General features: G+C 40.2%; 1 protein-coding gene across 3 annotated transcripts in view; it reads left to right on the top strand.

Annotated features, from left to right (window-relative positions):
* The window catches only part of FRMPD4 (FERM and PDZ domain containing 4), a 420,939-nt gene that overhangs the window by 298,407 nt on the left and 106,678 nt on the right, over window positions 1–15,854 (top strand). For all 3 annotated transcript variants that reach the window (XM_075776369.1, XM_075776377.1, XM_075776383.1), the window contains exon 2: window positions 9,926–10,042. In XM_075776369.1, coding sequence (XP_075632484.1) covers window positions 9,926–10,042 — 117 coding nt within the window. The remainder of the gene's footprint in view (window positions 1–9,925; window positions 10,043–15,854) is intronic.

Below are 15,854 nucleotides of genomic sequence, written 5' to 3'. Positions count from 1 at the left end.
ACAGTCAAATATTAATGAATGCGTGTACCTCGAATTTTCATGGCATAAAATGAACAGCTGTGTAACAGGTAGTAAGAAAGTATACGATGTATTGTTACTTTTATCTAAGATATGATTAAACTTCACAGCATTGCATTTCCAGTGTTCTGCTCCATACAACCATAAACTCTCATTATTAGTAACAGTGCATTCACTGAGCTAGACAGCATCTCTATTGCATGGATTAGGGGACTTGTTTTCTGTAAGACAGAAATGGCAAAACTTCTGTAGTATTCGCTGAAACTTAACAGTGAATCATGGCTGCACTTCACTGCAAAACTGTAAGAGGACACATATTCAGTGAGAGTAGAGGTAACAACACTTTAAAGCAAAAAAACTCCATAAAAATCTTATGTAGAGCAAAATTCAGTGTCTGATAATAGTTGCCATTTTGTCAGAGTTAGGTGCTGAAGGTTGCATTGTATGAAACATGAGTTTGGTGCCTGCTATAGGGGGATGCTAGTTATGATATGGTAAGGTTTTTCCAACATGTACTAGCTGGAGAGAAAACAAGCCCATATTTTTCTAGAAAATTCAGAAGGAAATACCAATAATCCATTCACTAAATGAGATGAGAAAGAGCCAAATATGCTTCATATACTTTCTTTTGTTTGTTTTTTTCCTGAAATACTGAGTAAACCTGAGAAAACCTAAGGTCAAAAGGCCCATTAAAACAGGGAAAAAAACCCATCTTGAACACATCAGGTTTTTGGAGACTCTTACTTTCAGCACATCAGCATGAAGCTAAAGCAAACTATACAACCAAAAGTCAAAGAGCCTTTTACAGGCATCGAGTCCCAGTCGCTATTTGCTGCTTTGGGTACTTTCTGGCTTTTGCAGTACAAGATTGTGAAGGGGACAGTAATTCCTTCAGGACTTTGGATCTCTGATGGGGTCAGTGTGCTTTACATGAAAAGTCATGGCAATCTAAAAGGAAATATAATGGAGATTTTTGTTTTCTATGTAGTGGGGGCACATCTTTAATAATAATGGAAGTAAAACATAGAGGGAGAGAAGGACAGGGGAATGGAAGATGTGACCTATATCAGATATTAAAAAGGCCCACAAAACCAAACAAAAAATCCCAGAACAAAATAAGCAACAAACAGGAAAGTGCATTTACTGGACAGCAGTGACCGTAGAGAATCAGAATGCAAGAACATTTTTTGCAAAAAGGAAAAACTCAGCTGCTGCTGAACAGGACAGCGCAAACAACTATACCAATGGTCAAGAGTTTAAAATTTGTTGAGAAAGGAAGCACCCCAGGACAGGCAGGGTGCCTCAGGGAATGACAAGACCTTCACCTTGTCCCTTTTCCAGGGCACATGGGGGTTTTTAGCGCCTGGAACAAACCAACATTGCCTCACATGGATTGTTTCATCCCTTGTCCCAATGTGCTGTCTGTATGTTTGTTTCCTTGTATCATCAGATTTTTAGTTCTGGGACCATAGTGGACATAGGGGCTTTTTGGGGAGCCACCACTCAGTGCTGAGGAGCTGGTTACCTAGCTGAAGTCAAGAAGATGTGCAGCAGGTACTTCCCTGCACTGCTTGGGTACTCACATCTTTGGCCACGTGAAGTGGAGCCCAAAGAGGAAAGCAAAGGAGGAATTGTAGAAGATACATGGTGAAAAATAGTCTACATGTAGACCGTTAGCACAAAGCTTGTGAGGAAGTACCCTTACGATGTAGTTTCAGAGTAAGCAGTGCCATTACTCATGTACCCAATTGTGTAATGGGTACAGTGTACGTTTTGAACAGCCAGCGGTTTTGTTCTGTACCACTCTGCCCTGCCTGTGATACAGACAGGAGTCTGGAATTGATGCTGAAGTGATGGGAGTCCATGAGGAGACTTTTCTGGTCATGTGGGATTGCCCCTTTGCCCCCCACCGAGTGATGGGCAGCTGGCACTGTATTTCCCTGCTTATCTGGCAGGGGAGCAGTAGCAAGGTGTTTCTCCTGGCAGCCAGGAGATCCCTGGTGAAAGGGATCCCTTACCTTTCCAATCAGCTGTGTGGCCATGGGTCCTCATTATGTCATGATAGGCAGCAGTAGCAATGACCGGTGGAGGAGGAATTCATTCAAGTGTCTCCTCTTCTCATCCCAGTCATAGGCTGTCATTTAGAAATCTCAGTTTTAGGCACTAAGGAGATGGAAGCTAATGTAATCGGGGACAAAAATAGGCCGACAGGATTTTCTAGAAATGTATCTCCTCTCCTGTATTGTAAACTGGCTTAGAGGAATTCAGTATGAAGTTTGGAGTTGTACTTATTTGTTGTGGTGTTGGGTTTTTTTCCTCCTCCACCGAAGGATTCAAAAGTTGAGTGGGGCCTTCAGCATCGTTGATGGCTTGGAGGAAGAATGAGTGTTACTTTGTGAAACTGAATAATTGAGAGTCTGTGGTGGAAGGTGGGAAGGGGAAAAAAAAGTGTGGAGTTATCTGCTCCATCCTGAGTTTGGGGAGTAGTAACTGCCTAGTCCTCTTGGTAAGAAAATGACACAGCTGGAGACAGTTTCTGAACAACTGGCCAAAGGCAGCCTGGCTTTAGTTGTAGTCCTTACTAGAAAAATCGAAAAAACTAAGAGAAGGTACTAATTAAGACCAGATTGAAAAGGATGAGTGTCTTTATTTTCTGAGTAGCACTTGTGTTTATCTGATGATGCGTGATCCAGGGAGAAAATTTAGGACAAGCCTGAAAGGTATTGCAATATTACTCTACCTTTGCCCAGAGCATGACTGTGTGCTGCAAGATTATTGAGATGGGCAGGTGTCACAGGGCAAAAATATTTTTCTAGCATTTTGTTCTTATGGCTAAATAAGAAAAACAGTTTTGGGCAATGATTCTACCTTTAATGTTTGCCTTAATTACAAACTTGAAACCCCAAGCTCACTTGTGGGGTGATAATCCTCAGATTTCTTTTAACTGAAACAGAGTTTCCAGGAGTTCAAAAATAGTACAGATTTATATGAGGACTAAACCCTTTTTACTTTCTCATCCAGCACAAGACTTGAAAACATGCAGGTTGTAGGTGTGTGAACATGAAGGGTGTCTGGCTCTGTGGGTATCTGAAGTTATTAGGGTTCCCCCCTGTACTTATGCGATTTAGTAATAGGAGGTCCGGTATGAAATTGCATTTAGTACAGCGGAGCGTGTCTGAGGCAGTTCATTTTCTTCTTTTGTGCTTCTGATAGGACTACTTCTGTGGGGGTTTATAGGACTCATCTGTGCAGAGACAACAATCCTTTCAGTGTCTTTGATCTTGGATCTAGAAATTATTGTCCATTACGTCTGTCCTATTGTACAGTGCCCCTCAGGAGAGTTTCAATAGCGGGGTATGATGATTGATCTTGATAGTATAGCTACAAAGTCTTTAAAACTTTAATTTTCTCATTTTTTTCAAGTTAAAATGGCAGTATGGAGGTAAGCGTAGTGTGGTAGTCTTCTGGGACAGGAGTGGGTGAGAACTAGATTGAGAAAGCAGGTTTCTATTCTGGGGGCAGTGGAAGATTAAATATCATAGAGAGACTGTTATTGAACTCCGCCTGTATCGCAAGTATGTCTCTTACTCCCAGGTAGACATGCCCTGCAGATACTTCAGGTGTGGTGTTCTTACTTTTGAAAACTAATAATACAAAATGTTGTGCCTCTAGTGTTCCTGAGGTACCTCCTAGGGATCGTTGTGGCTAGACTTACCTCCCAGGGGGTGCTGTGGAGCCCTGCTTCCCTTGTAATCAACTTTTGGGAGTGTGAGGTGGCTTTTGTTTGGGATGTCGTCCTTTTATGATGGGTTGGAGAGGGACTCACTTTGGTATTGGCATGTGGAAGGCAGAGAACTGGCTTTTGTAGAAGTAAAGAGGTGAAATAAAGCCAGGGTACACGCCAGGATCCCAAGTTTTTCTCAGTGTGGTAACGTAAAGTAAGTCAGTGTATCAATGCTATTAGTCCATTAGCAATGCTGAGTTGTGTTAGATGGTCAGCCTTGAGTGAGTCACTGACCCCCTGTAGATAGTGCTTTCAGGAATGAAGAAGTGCTGTAAATAAGTAAGTACTATGAGAATTACCAAGATGTTAAATGAGGTGATTCCAAAACATGAAATATACAAGTGGTAAACACGGCATTATACTGTGAATCTTCATAGTGTAAGTGCTATAACTTTAGTCATGTACTGCAGTTACAGCTGTGTTGTTCAAAGGATTGCTTGAAAAGACGATTAGAATATAATCCTTCTGCTATTTTAATCCAGAAGAGGAAATCCAAGGTAGGTGCTTAAAAAGTTACTAATAACTAAAGAGGAAATATGCATAGAATATTAATATTTCTAATTATTTATATTTAGCAAAATTATATGTGGCTAACATACAGAGGTTTTACACAATTATAGAGATTTCTGTCAGAAACTCTGTTGATAATTTCAGCCTTTGCTGGAGTCCGTGAGCTAACAGATACTCGTTAATAAAAGCAATGCTTGGACAAAATAAAGCCGCAGGATAAAGAAAGATAAGTAATTTTAGCAGCCGTGTGTTGGAGGGTGGTTTCCAAGGGGAGCTTCTTAATTGGGGACTTCTTTAAGGGTTATGCCTCAACTTGGAAAGTTAAGAGGTGATCAGGTCACTGAAGCAAACGGTAACAAATTGATAGGTGGTATCTACCGCAATATTCTAAAGCTCTTGAGATTAAGAAAAGCTCATTTGATAAATGCAGTGTAAAATTTCTCACTTAAAACAAATGGTGCCAGGAGCTTGGAAGGTGTTTGTACTTGGTTTGCTGCTGCTCTTGGGTGTTTTGGAAGGGGGTATAGAATGGGGAATAAATAATAAGGGGATAAAAATTGCTGATTTTATTAGGTTATACAGGAGTTTAAATGTAAGGGCTCACCATTTGTTGCAGAGGGTTCTTCTGAGAGTGATGTGGAATTCATCTCCAGATTCATATGCTTGAAATTCAAATTTTAGTGTCTACACGGAGTGTGTGTGAGAAAGCTTGCAAATTCAGATGTCTACGTTAGAATAGAGCTGAATCTTTAAGTCTTCATCTCTGGCGTTTAGGGTCTCAGTGGTCTTCATCTCCTTCTTAAGATACCTTCTTCTGAATTTCTACCAAAGAGGCAACCTGTCACTGTCAGAACTCATCAGTCCAGGCCAATGAAGATGATCGTTTTGCAAGGATATCCATCTCCCTGAGGTTGCAGGGAGTAGGAATGAAGGTCACTATGACCAAGGCTAACCAGGTTTCTGCTTTCTTCAAATCATTATTGGAAAAAAAAAAAAAAAAAAAAAAGGAGGATTTCAAGGTTGCTACTACACTTCATTGCTGTTTTAAATCTGTCAGCACAGTCCAAGTTGGGATTCTTAGGCAAGGGAATGAAGATTACGCCAGTGATAAAGCAGCCCCTAACTCTTTGTCCAACTTCATTCCTAAGGAAACAAGGATTTTTGTATCCCTCATCCATGCAGAAGGGTAGACATAAACATGATATCTATCTTTGGGGCGGGTAGGAACCTAATCCTGTATGCTGTTATGCCCCAGTAGGCACTAAATATTCTAAATAAAGTTGAGACATTCCGTTTTAGTTGATCACTTTGTCTTGTCTTTGCCTGAGGACTATCTATAGGAGGCAGTTTTTGTCCTACCCTTCGTTTTTCCTGCCATGTGGCCATCTGTGAGGCCATGGAGTACGCAGATACAAGTCTGGATAAACTAGCCACTAGTTTTAAGGTGATCCAGTTTACTTGCATTGGCACAAGAGCAACTGTGATGTGAAGTAGGACTGTCTGATGCCTGGAGCATGGGAGTGATGCTTTTGTGTCGGTGCCAGTTTATGCTGTTGTAAAATTGCAGCCCAAGAGCTTAATTTCCACTAGTTCAGGGAAGCACTACATTTACAACAAAACTTACAGGCTTGGGCTATAGAGGTGATAAAAAGTCTATCAAGATATCTGTAGCAAAGACCTATTGAGAGGAATCTCCAGTTGCTGATTAAGAAAATAAGTTTGGGGCAATATTGCATGCTTATTGTATGAATCTGTAGATGCTATTTTATTTTTTTAATTGAATTTTCCAGAAAAATTAAACATTTGATTTTTCAATGTTTTAAAAAATAAATGGTGTTTCTTTCTGCTTTCAGCATTAACGCTATCTAAACTGCTCTGGACATTAGCTTCTAATAGTACGCTTTAAAAATTCAAACTGTTCTAGTTTTAATCTTTGAAAAAGAGGTGAATAGTATTATAAGACTTTCACTTCTTGTTTGTACCATGGTTTATGCTGAGTATGTTCTGCATATCATGTAAGTCACACACTGCTGATGTCGAGTACGGGAGACTTTACATATGAACTCATGTTTCAGTCATGCCTCAAGCACAGGGCAGAAAAAAGGCTGACCTGAAGATGTTCGCTGTGGCACGGTTGTTATATTCTTAGTCAGAAGGTTGCTCCATAGGGCACATTGGTTCCTTACACGCCGCTTGGTGATTTAATGAACTGATTGTTCAGTGTGAAGCAATTCAGGGGGATCAGATTTTCTGTTTCTGCAGCAAGGATGTCAGAAGCAGGTTGATGGGATATTGTAGCTAACATTGCCTTGTTTTCAGGGCTCGGCTGGCGTGATGCTGGCCTAGGCTTTCACGATGAAGTTTGCCACCTAAGAGCTGTGTAGTGACATACACTCCAGCAGCAGGTATGATTGCTGTGAGCAAGCAAGGGTGGTGATGAAGACCAAGCAGCAATGCCAGTACTTCCTCTGTGGGCAGGCTCGCTGAGGTAGAAGGCACGTTTTCTTTATCTTTCCAGTCTTTGGAAGTGTGCAGATCTTCCAGAAACCTAGGCAGTTTTGGTGTGCTCCTCCTCCTTTGCCTGTGAGGGAAGGATGCGGCAAATGATGATCAGTGAGCTGAGGGACTTACCCAAGATCACCTGCAGAGAGGTGGGATTTGGATCCTACCATGGGGTCACCCATGCCCTGATCATCTTCCTTACCGCCAAGGTATCCTCTTGACTTAAAGCCTGCCAAGATGGCTTTGTCCTTCCCCCAGGTGAAATGCCTGACCCGCTCATGGTTTGCTCCAGAGACTTTTATACTTCTGGCATTTATCTCATCTTTGCCATCTTTTACCCCTTGTAGTGGCCATTGAATTCTTGCAGAGAAGTGGAATAGTATTCAACAAGTGGACGGAGGTGTATAAAAGAAATAATTCAGTTTATTCTTTCATTTTTTCAGACTGTACAGGCAGCTGGGAATCACCAGTGCTAATCACCTTTGAGTGTAAAAACCTTGTTTTGTTGTTATAACACGAGTGTTTATTATTGACTTGTACAATGACTATAGGAAACATTCTGTGAGTATTTGTTTTTCCTGTGCCTGGAGCCACGTCATTGAATTTGCACACATCTAATGTAGGTGTATACAGTGTTTCAAGTGCTAATTTCTCTCCCACTGATTGTAAGAAAGTCTGGATGACTAGATCAGATATAGACATAACTGTCCTACTTAACTATAGATATTACCCATCATATATGATACGGTTTGACACCATTAATGTTTTAAGGGCTCAAAGAAAGCTTTCAGGGAAATTAAATTTACCTTAAAATCCACTAATGTTATAAACCATACAAAGACAAGCCCTTAGTTTGAATGCAGAGAGGAATAATATTGATTATCATCATTGTCCCATGCTCCTACAAATTATCTGATAATAGAAGTTTGATGTAGTTAATGTGGGAATTTAAATGTCACTGTACCCATTTTACAGATGGAGAAACTATGTGAAACACATTTAATTAAGGTGAAGAGTGTTAAATGCATGGGTATCCCTTTATAGTCCAGATAAAATAGGTTATTTTCTACTTTATTTAGTTAACTGCAGAGTTTAGGATCCCCAATACTCAATAGTGTAATTTGAAGTCTATAGATGTAGTTAAGCTGTCATTCTTAGATTGCAGGATGAATCCCATCTAAAAGAAGGGACCACACTTTCTCCCTCTGTCAAGCAAATGGAGAAACAGGAATGCTTCAAACTCAACTTTACATGAAACTGCATGAGAGAGTTTTGAAAGTATTTGTTTTCTTTCCTCGGATGCCTGGTTTTTTTAGTTCATTCCTTTGATCAGGAACGGGTTAGTTGCATTTTTCTGGGGTAATGTAGCATATCTGACATTTATGTGTTTTGTTAGCCATGAGTAACTGTAATTTTATTAAGATTTCTAGCATGTTCAAATATTAGACTTAAGTCCCGTCTTATGGTAAATACCAGTGTTTGAATATGCTAACAGAAATGTTTTTCTACTCCTTGAAGATAGAGTACTTAATGTAATTGGTAAATCAGGTGATATCTAGCACTCCATTGTAATGCTCTACTTTACATGTAAATTATATTTTGAAGCACCATATCTTTTCTCAGTAGTGATTAATCCTTGAAATAAAGGGGGAGGGGGAGGTAGCTAGTTTGTTTTTAATGATGCATTCCCCCTTTGGGAAAGATTAACTATGTACATTTGTTGAGTTTAGCAATTTGCAATGAATTGTTGTGTTGTCTGTGGAGACCAATTCTGTTCCTTCGGAAGAGTGTTCGCCAGGTTACATTGCACTCTTTAAAGGAAATAAGTTCTTACATCTCTATCCAAGGCAAGAGATAGTAAATTCCTTGCTAGCATTTGAATTTAAATCTAGCAAGTAAAACTAAACTGTAATACGTTTGATGGGTGGAGAAAAGGCAGAGAGGGAGAAGCCAGCTAATTCAAAACATGCTCTTATGTTGTGTGGTTTTGGTTTGCATGTCTAAATTTCAGATTGAATTCAGTGTTGTGTGCTGATTCATGTTTGCCTGTCTGTGATGCTCTCTCAGGTGATCTTCAGGACCTTCGCTTGCCCTGCCTCTTATTCCTGTTCTTTCTCTTTCTCAGATTGTACATTGATATTAACAACTGGATTAATTTTGCTGAAAGACCTATTTGTTGCCTTCTGTACCTCTAAGTCCCACAGCAGAAAGTGGGAATGTGCGATAACATCTAGCTTAATTCCTGCAAGTGATGGATAAAACGTCAGTGCAAAAGTTGACGTTTGCTATGGGAAACCATGGGGGATTCTTGCTAGCTGTGTCTTTTTTGTGTATGGAGTCAGCAGATGGCTCCTTTATTTAAGGCAGTATGACTTGACCCTTGCTTGGAAGTGGGGATACTAGCAGAGAGTGCTCGAGCAGTGGTGTGCAACAGTGTGTGTGCTCAGAGATACTGCAGCCTTTTGAAAGTTATTTGGAGGAAGAGCTTAATGAATAACAATCAAGTACAACAACATCTGCATATTGAATCAATTTAGCATTCAGCTGCAGAAGTGTTACGGCCTTCCTTCATTCCAACACATGAAACGAAAAGTGGTTTGCTAGCAGTGAGAATGGGTGTTGATGTTCCTTCTCATGCCAGGTAGTGCATCACGTGTGTGGTCTGCAGCCGTGTGCTGGGTTGTTTGGTTTGTGGATTTTTTTTTTTTTTTTTGCTAAAACTGTGCTGAGAGCTGGCATTTGAACCAGCCATCATGATGGCAATGAATGAAAATGCTCCTCGTCACTTGTGCTAAAAACTATTGAAAACAACTGTTATGCACGTGGGACTGATGGGGTGTGACGGATTCACTGGCCAAAGACTTGAACTGAAAGACCATTAGAAATGACAGTGTATCTTTCCACTGACTGGAAAAATATTACAAATGTAAGTAGACCTGCTAACCTGTTTTCCCTTGCCTGGGTTTTGGCTGTGTATTTCACAACTGTGAAAGTATTTGGATGGCAAGTGAATGATGTGAAATAAGTAAATTGGAAGAATAATACAACAGACAAACAACTTTTTTTTTTTCTCCCCCCTCTCTTCCCTCTCCACCTCTCCCAAAATTGCAGCCACAGGAACAAGTCTTCAGGCTGGCCTCACCCTTCAGGGACCTGGAGCTTGAACCAGGGGACACCTTATGGATGGGAGATGACGGCAAACAGAGATGGAAGAGACTACTTCATCAAGTAAGTGGGCAGCGTGAGCTGTGCAGTTTATAGCACAGCGCTGCAGCCCTGCTCTTACTGTATTACATTGGAATCTTAATTCCTGCTTCAGCCCTACACACTTAATGTTCAACTGTTTTGATTTATTGCACAGAGATAACTCTGACTGTACTTTACTGCGTCTTGGTTTGGTACTTGGTTATTTCATTTACCCAAGAAAACGCTGATAATGTAATGACCTGTAATTCATTGAGAAATTACAATAAATGTCATTAACGAAAAAATAAAAATAAAAATGTCACATTTAAAGAATGAGGCAAAAGGTCAGTTCTGACTGAGACTAACAATTCTCCGCCATCTCTGCCATATGAACTCTTTTAGTTTGTGTAATGTATTCATTATACTGGTAATGAGAAAGTGTATATTTTGATCCTGTATAGGAAATATTCTAATTCTTAGATTTCCTGTAGTCTTTTAGCTCTGAATTTAAAATAAATGTCAGAGTAAATGATGTGATCGTAAACAAAATTGCCTTTTCTTTTTGCAGTGAAAACTGCATATTATTCTTTAACATCATTTAAATGGCTTGAATAAAATACAGTTTGCTGTTCTAGCAAATGTACTCTTATGTGGCTTTGGAAATTCTTCATGAAAAAGGTGTGATGTTGGTGAGTTAGCAGAACCATTGCCTGATTTTTGCAGCATTAGTTGCTTTAGCTTACATCCCATTTTTAAGGCTAGCATTTTGATTCTGATCATGTGAAGGGTTAGTTGTTTAATTATTATTTCATTTTTATGTTTATCAGTCTGTTTAGAAACTTGCAGGTACTTAAAAAAGTCCCAGATGAGAATTACAATCCTTTCTTTTAACACAAAATAGAAGGATCAGACTTCTTTTAAACTGACCCTTAAAAGCCTTCAATTTCTTCAAGATCCCTCATCTGCAAAACCAGAATTGTACAGCATAAGAACGAGGATCTCCATTACTCTGCTTTCTCTTCCTCCCCGCTTTGTGCAGGGTGTGTGCTTTGCCTTCCTAGGAGGCATGTGCTTTTGGAGCCAAAGCAAGATTTGTGGCAGTGTGGTGTCCTGCAGGCTTTCAAGATTTAGAGTGATTTCAGACCTGTCCAAATTGGAGCAAGTTGTCTGGGTTAATAAGGGCTCCAAAGCTGACTTTGGAGTGTTGTTTTCTTCCTTAAGCAAGTATTTATCATGCTTTGCACGTGTGTAAGACACCGGGTGCAGCGCTGGACAATGTGAAGCTGAATGCCAGGCACAATACAACTATTAGCATTGGGCGTTTGCCTAAACTAATTGGCCTTGTCAAGAAGTATAGGTGAGCCTCCAAAATACTGTGCAGATGTGACTCTGCTGCTTCTGTTATTCTAGTTAGTGAAGGGTCCTGCACGCCTTGGATGTCCTTTTTTTCTGTAGACTGGTGGTACGTTCTCCTCTGTGTGACTGAAATTCATTTGAACAACTAATATCCTGCTCCTGAGTACACCACCACATTTGATTCCTCTTCTTTTCTCACTGGTCACATAATGGGATGCTGTGCTTGTTGTGTAGCTATAAACAGCTGTGGCTTGCAGAATGCAGTGCATTAGTACTCATTAATTTTGCAATTTGGGAACATTTTCTAACTCTCAGTAGCTAATGATTATTTTGTTTATTTTTTGGATTGCCTTTTAGTACCTTAAAGTGCCATACCCCTCTCTTAAATGCAGAAAATTGCATCTAGGAACAAAAGTCCATAACAGGCCGTGCCAAATTATGCCTTAAGTAATGTTAGGCTTGTTGTGTTTTGGGTTTTTTCCATGCTTGTACAAGGTGCTTGATCTCTGTTCTCTTTGGGGGCCCTGGTCTTTCTTCCATTTTTGTCTCCATGTGGACAGCAGACTATGTGGGGGAAAAAAAACCCGACAACCTGCTTTAAGGGGTGGAGAGAATGAGATCTGAGGAAACTGGTCTGCAGAAGCCTTTGATATTTTGTGCCAGACTTTGTTACCCACTGATATCTCTGAGCAGTCTTAGGTGCGGGTTGAACAATGCAATGTACATACACGTTGCGTGAGTTACAGTACATATTCTTGTATCAAATGTTTTAAAGCAGCAGCATTGGCTGCAGCACATAGACGAGCTGTGTCTCCCGAGTAGTAATGCATCTTACATGAAATGGCAGTCCCCCGGGATGCATTAAAAGCCAGTACCTTCAGAAATGGAATGAAACCAGGAAACCATTTGGAACACGTAGCGCTGTACAGAATCACCAGTTAGTGGTGAATGTCAGCCCCGGTAGCTACTATGATGTGTCTGGGTAGTCATGCGACATACATCTTCATTTTAGAAGAATGACCAAAGACCGAATACACCTAGTGACTTTGCCAGCGATTCCTCTGTGGAGGTATATAGTACTTGTCCTTATAATGCCTGTTATAATGCCAAGGAGAAGCCCTCTATGGCTTTCAATACGACTGCTTTTGCAAATATTGCATGAACTACATAAATGAAAACAGAATTTAATTTTCTTTCCTTCATTTTTCACCCCTGGATTTTAGGAATTAAATAGTTAGATGGTTGTTGACAGTTATGTCAATAAAGGCAGGAGAGAGATAAGCAAGATAGCATTTCATATTGTCTCCAAGGCTTTTTATAGCCATACAGATTAACAAATTGCATCACACTGAAGGAGAAAAAGCAATTCAAATCCTTCGCATGGTTTTGATTAAAGATGTATAAACCAAGTACTATCACAATGAAATGTGCGCATGAGTTCTATACAAGCAAATAACATAATTCATAGCAACGTTAACTGCTTTTTAGTTAAATAATTTACTTAGTGCCATATGTACGTATCCATTCAAATGCAAGCAGACATACTGTAATTTTGAAATTGTGGGAAGAATAGAGAGTCCAGGAGAGTCTTTTGGTGAAATGAAAAGTAATTATATAGTGTCGGTGCAAATGCTCTAAGGCGTGAATGGGGAGAGATGTTTATTCTTTCTGCTGAAGCAAATTTGGTTTCTTTCAAATTTCTGGAAGACCCTACAGCCTGAGCTAATCAGGGGCAGCTTCCATCACCAGGCAGCACTTTTGTAAAAGTGCGAGAAGAGCCTTTTATCAAAATGTTTTGAGATGTCGCTATCAATTCATTATCTCTTCTGTACAGATGGCACAACCGGGGTCATTTTGCAAACCTCTAAAATACTTTTTCTTAAGTTTAGGCTATGGTAAATTAAAGTTTCAGAACTTCACCCATTCCCTTTTAACTTGCCACTTTTACTTGAAATAGCCTTATGAGATGAGTAATACATTTCAGTATGGGAAGACGGCAATCATCTAGTATTCTTCCAGCATGTTTCTGTACTGCACAAGCTGTATTAAGCTGTGCCTTTAATATGAAATAGTTTGCAGTGTATATTTGGCCATTTTAAAGGCTTGTTTTCTTCACATTTATTATATACACTGTGTAGTTTATGATTATGAGAAATTTCTGTAATGCTAATTTGAATCCAAACATGAAACTTCTTAGAAATGTATTTGGCATGAGTGTGGGGTTTCAGGGAGATAGCATGCGAAGCAGGAAGGTGTTGGTTGATTTCGTCCACAAAGGGTTTAGCCTCATGGCAATTTTGGCTGGCCTCAGTTGCCACTGCTACAATCTTACTGATTTTCAGACCTGCACCTTTTTGCCCTTTCTCTTGTGTCGGTCTTGCTGCTTGTCAGACCTGGAGGGGAGTTGATAGAGGGAAATAAACTGGCAAAAGCAAATAAAAAAATCAGTCCTACAGAGAAAGCCATGAATTTTATGTCAGTTTTGCTCCCTGAGCCAGTCCTCCACGTGGTTTGGTAGAGTTGCAGAATAGTTTAGGATGGAAGAAACCTCTGAAGGTCAGCTGGTCCAGCCTCCGGCTCAGAGCATGGCTAATGCCCGGTGATGAACAGCATTGCTGACACACCGAAATACCTGACTGACGTGGGAACAAGGTTGCAACAGACTTGTGCTGGCTTAAGCTGCGCTACAACTGCACTCTGAGGTGCAAGCTGAAGTAACGTTTGCTGCCGTGGAAGGTCGTACCCTTTTGATTCCTCTTCGTATTTAATTTCTGAAGTAATAGGTACTTTGGTTATTTTTGCGGATCTGCCTTCCATCATTCAAGTAACGACCAGAGTCTGAGATTGGATTAACTGAAAGGAAGTGTAGCCCTTCCTATGTGAACTCAAAGCACAGTGGTCTTAGTAAGGTGTAGTTAGTTATTACACTCTTAAAATAAATTTTTAGAGAGGTCTGTTAGGTCACCCTGTTGCCATATCCTTATTTGCAAGAGATGCTATTGATCGTGTTTACTTCAACTCTTGTCATTGCCTCAGAGAGGATGACGGCGTCTGTCTGCGTTACTAGTTTGATTTACTCCCTATTTTACTCAGAGGACCCTGACCATCTGTACTTCATGCATATTAGCTTGCTTCTGTGCTCCAGTCTGGAACAAAGTAGGGAAACAGCTGGGACCCCAGGCACGAAATAAAAGGCAGCGTACCCAGAGATCAAAGTCTGCAGCATTACTGATTGGCTTGGAACCACAGGTCAGTCCCCAGAGCGCACAGCAGACCTGGGAGACCCCCACTCATTGTAAGTCTTTCCGAATCTTGTTATGTTAGTATGATGTGGTTGCTATACCAGTTGAAACATGTCACAATGTTTTTTGTTATCTTGAGTGCCAGCTGTTGTTTTTCACTGATGTTCTTGTATTTAGTAATACTAAATTCTTCCAGACTTCTTCCAGGTGTATCTGGCAAACTTAGTTCTTTTTTTTCCTCAAAGGTATGTTATCCTGCATATAATATCAGCTCTGTGATTTTTGGCTTGTGAAGTCATTACATTTTGGATGTCCTTGCTTGGCTTAGTAACTGTGCTATTCCTGAAATACAAAATTCTTGAATGTCAGCTTTTGACCCATACGTAAAACATAGGTAATGTGTTTGTGTTCTTTGGTAGCTAGTGCAGCTCACAACATCCTAAATTCTCAAAGCATACAGAGTACAGTATTTCCTTACAATACAGCAATGGCATGATAGTCTTCTATACTCAGATACTTACCTAAATTTTCTTTAGTAGTCTTCATCTTATTCTTTCAGTGCTTGCTTTGCTTTCCTTTGAGAGGAAACTCATTCATGGTTTTTGAATGGTGGAGTGAGTTTCTCCATGCATATTGCATGCATCCTGCCTGGCCTGCGTGGTCCTCCTCATACACCCAGTTCCCATAGCTGGCCGGCCGTGTGGAATGACAGAACACAATCATCAATGATATTAATGACATATCAATCAAGCATCCTGCTTATTAAGGGGCACTAGTTTATACCAGATGCAAAACTGAGGCTCACAGGCTGCTAATCAGCTTACTTCAAAATAATAAGCACAGAAGAGGATCAGACCATTCAGATTTGTTTGTTTGTTTAATATTTCTCTTGGTATGTCTAGCGCTACTCCAACCTTCTTGTCCCTGTGTTCTGTGGGTTGTACGCGCCTATTTGTAGTTTAGTCCTCTCAGAATATTTCTCTGGGGTTTGCTCTGTTGGAAGGTTCTGAAAACAATCAAAGGATATAAAATATAGCGAAAGCCTTGATTGTTACAGTGTTGTTCATCTTCCTGGGTTTGAAAAGGCTGCTGTTATTTGTACCTTAAGACTACCTTAGTACATAAGGCTGTAATGAAAGTTTGAAGCCACAGAAGCCGCCTTCTGCCTTGTAGGTATGATGTTTTATGTGACTTTACTGAATGCATTACATTCCTTCATCTCTAAGTACAGAAACAATGTTGACTGGATTCACTGA

The sequence above is a fragment of the Balearica regulorum genome, chromosome 1, assembly GCF_011004875.1.
Source record: "Balearica regulorum gibbericeps isolate bBalReg1 chromosome 1, bBalReg1.pri, whole genome shotgun sequence".
In the NCBI taxonomy this organism is placed as follows: domain Eukaryota; kingdom Metazoa; phylum Chordata; class Aves; order Gruiformes; family Gruidae; genus Balearica; species Balearica regulorum.
This window is presented reverse-complemented; position numbering and strand designations above follow the sequence as displayed.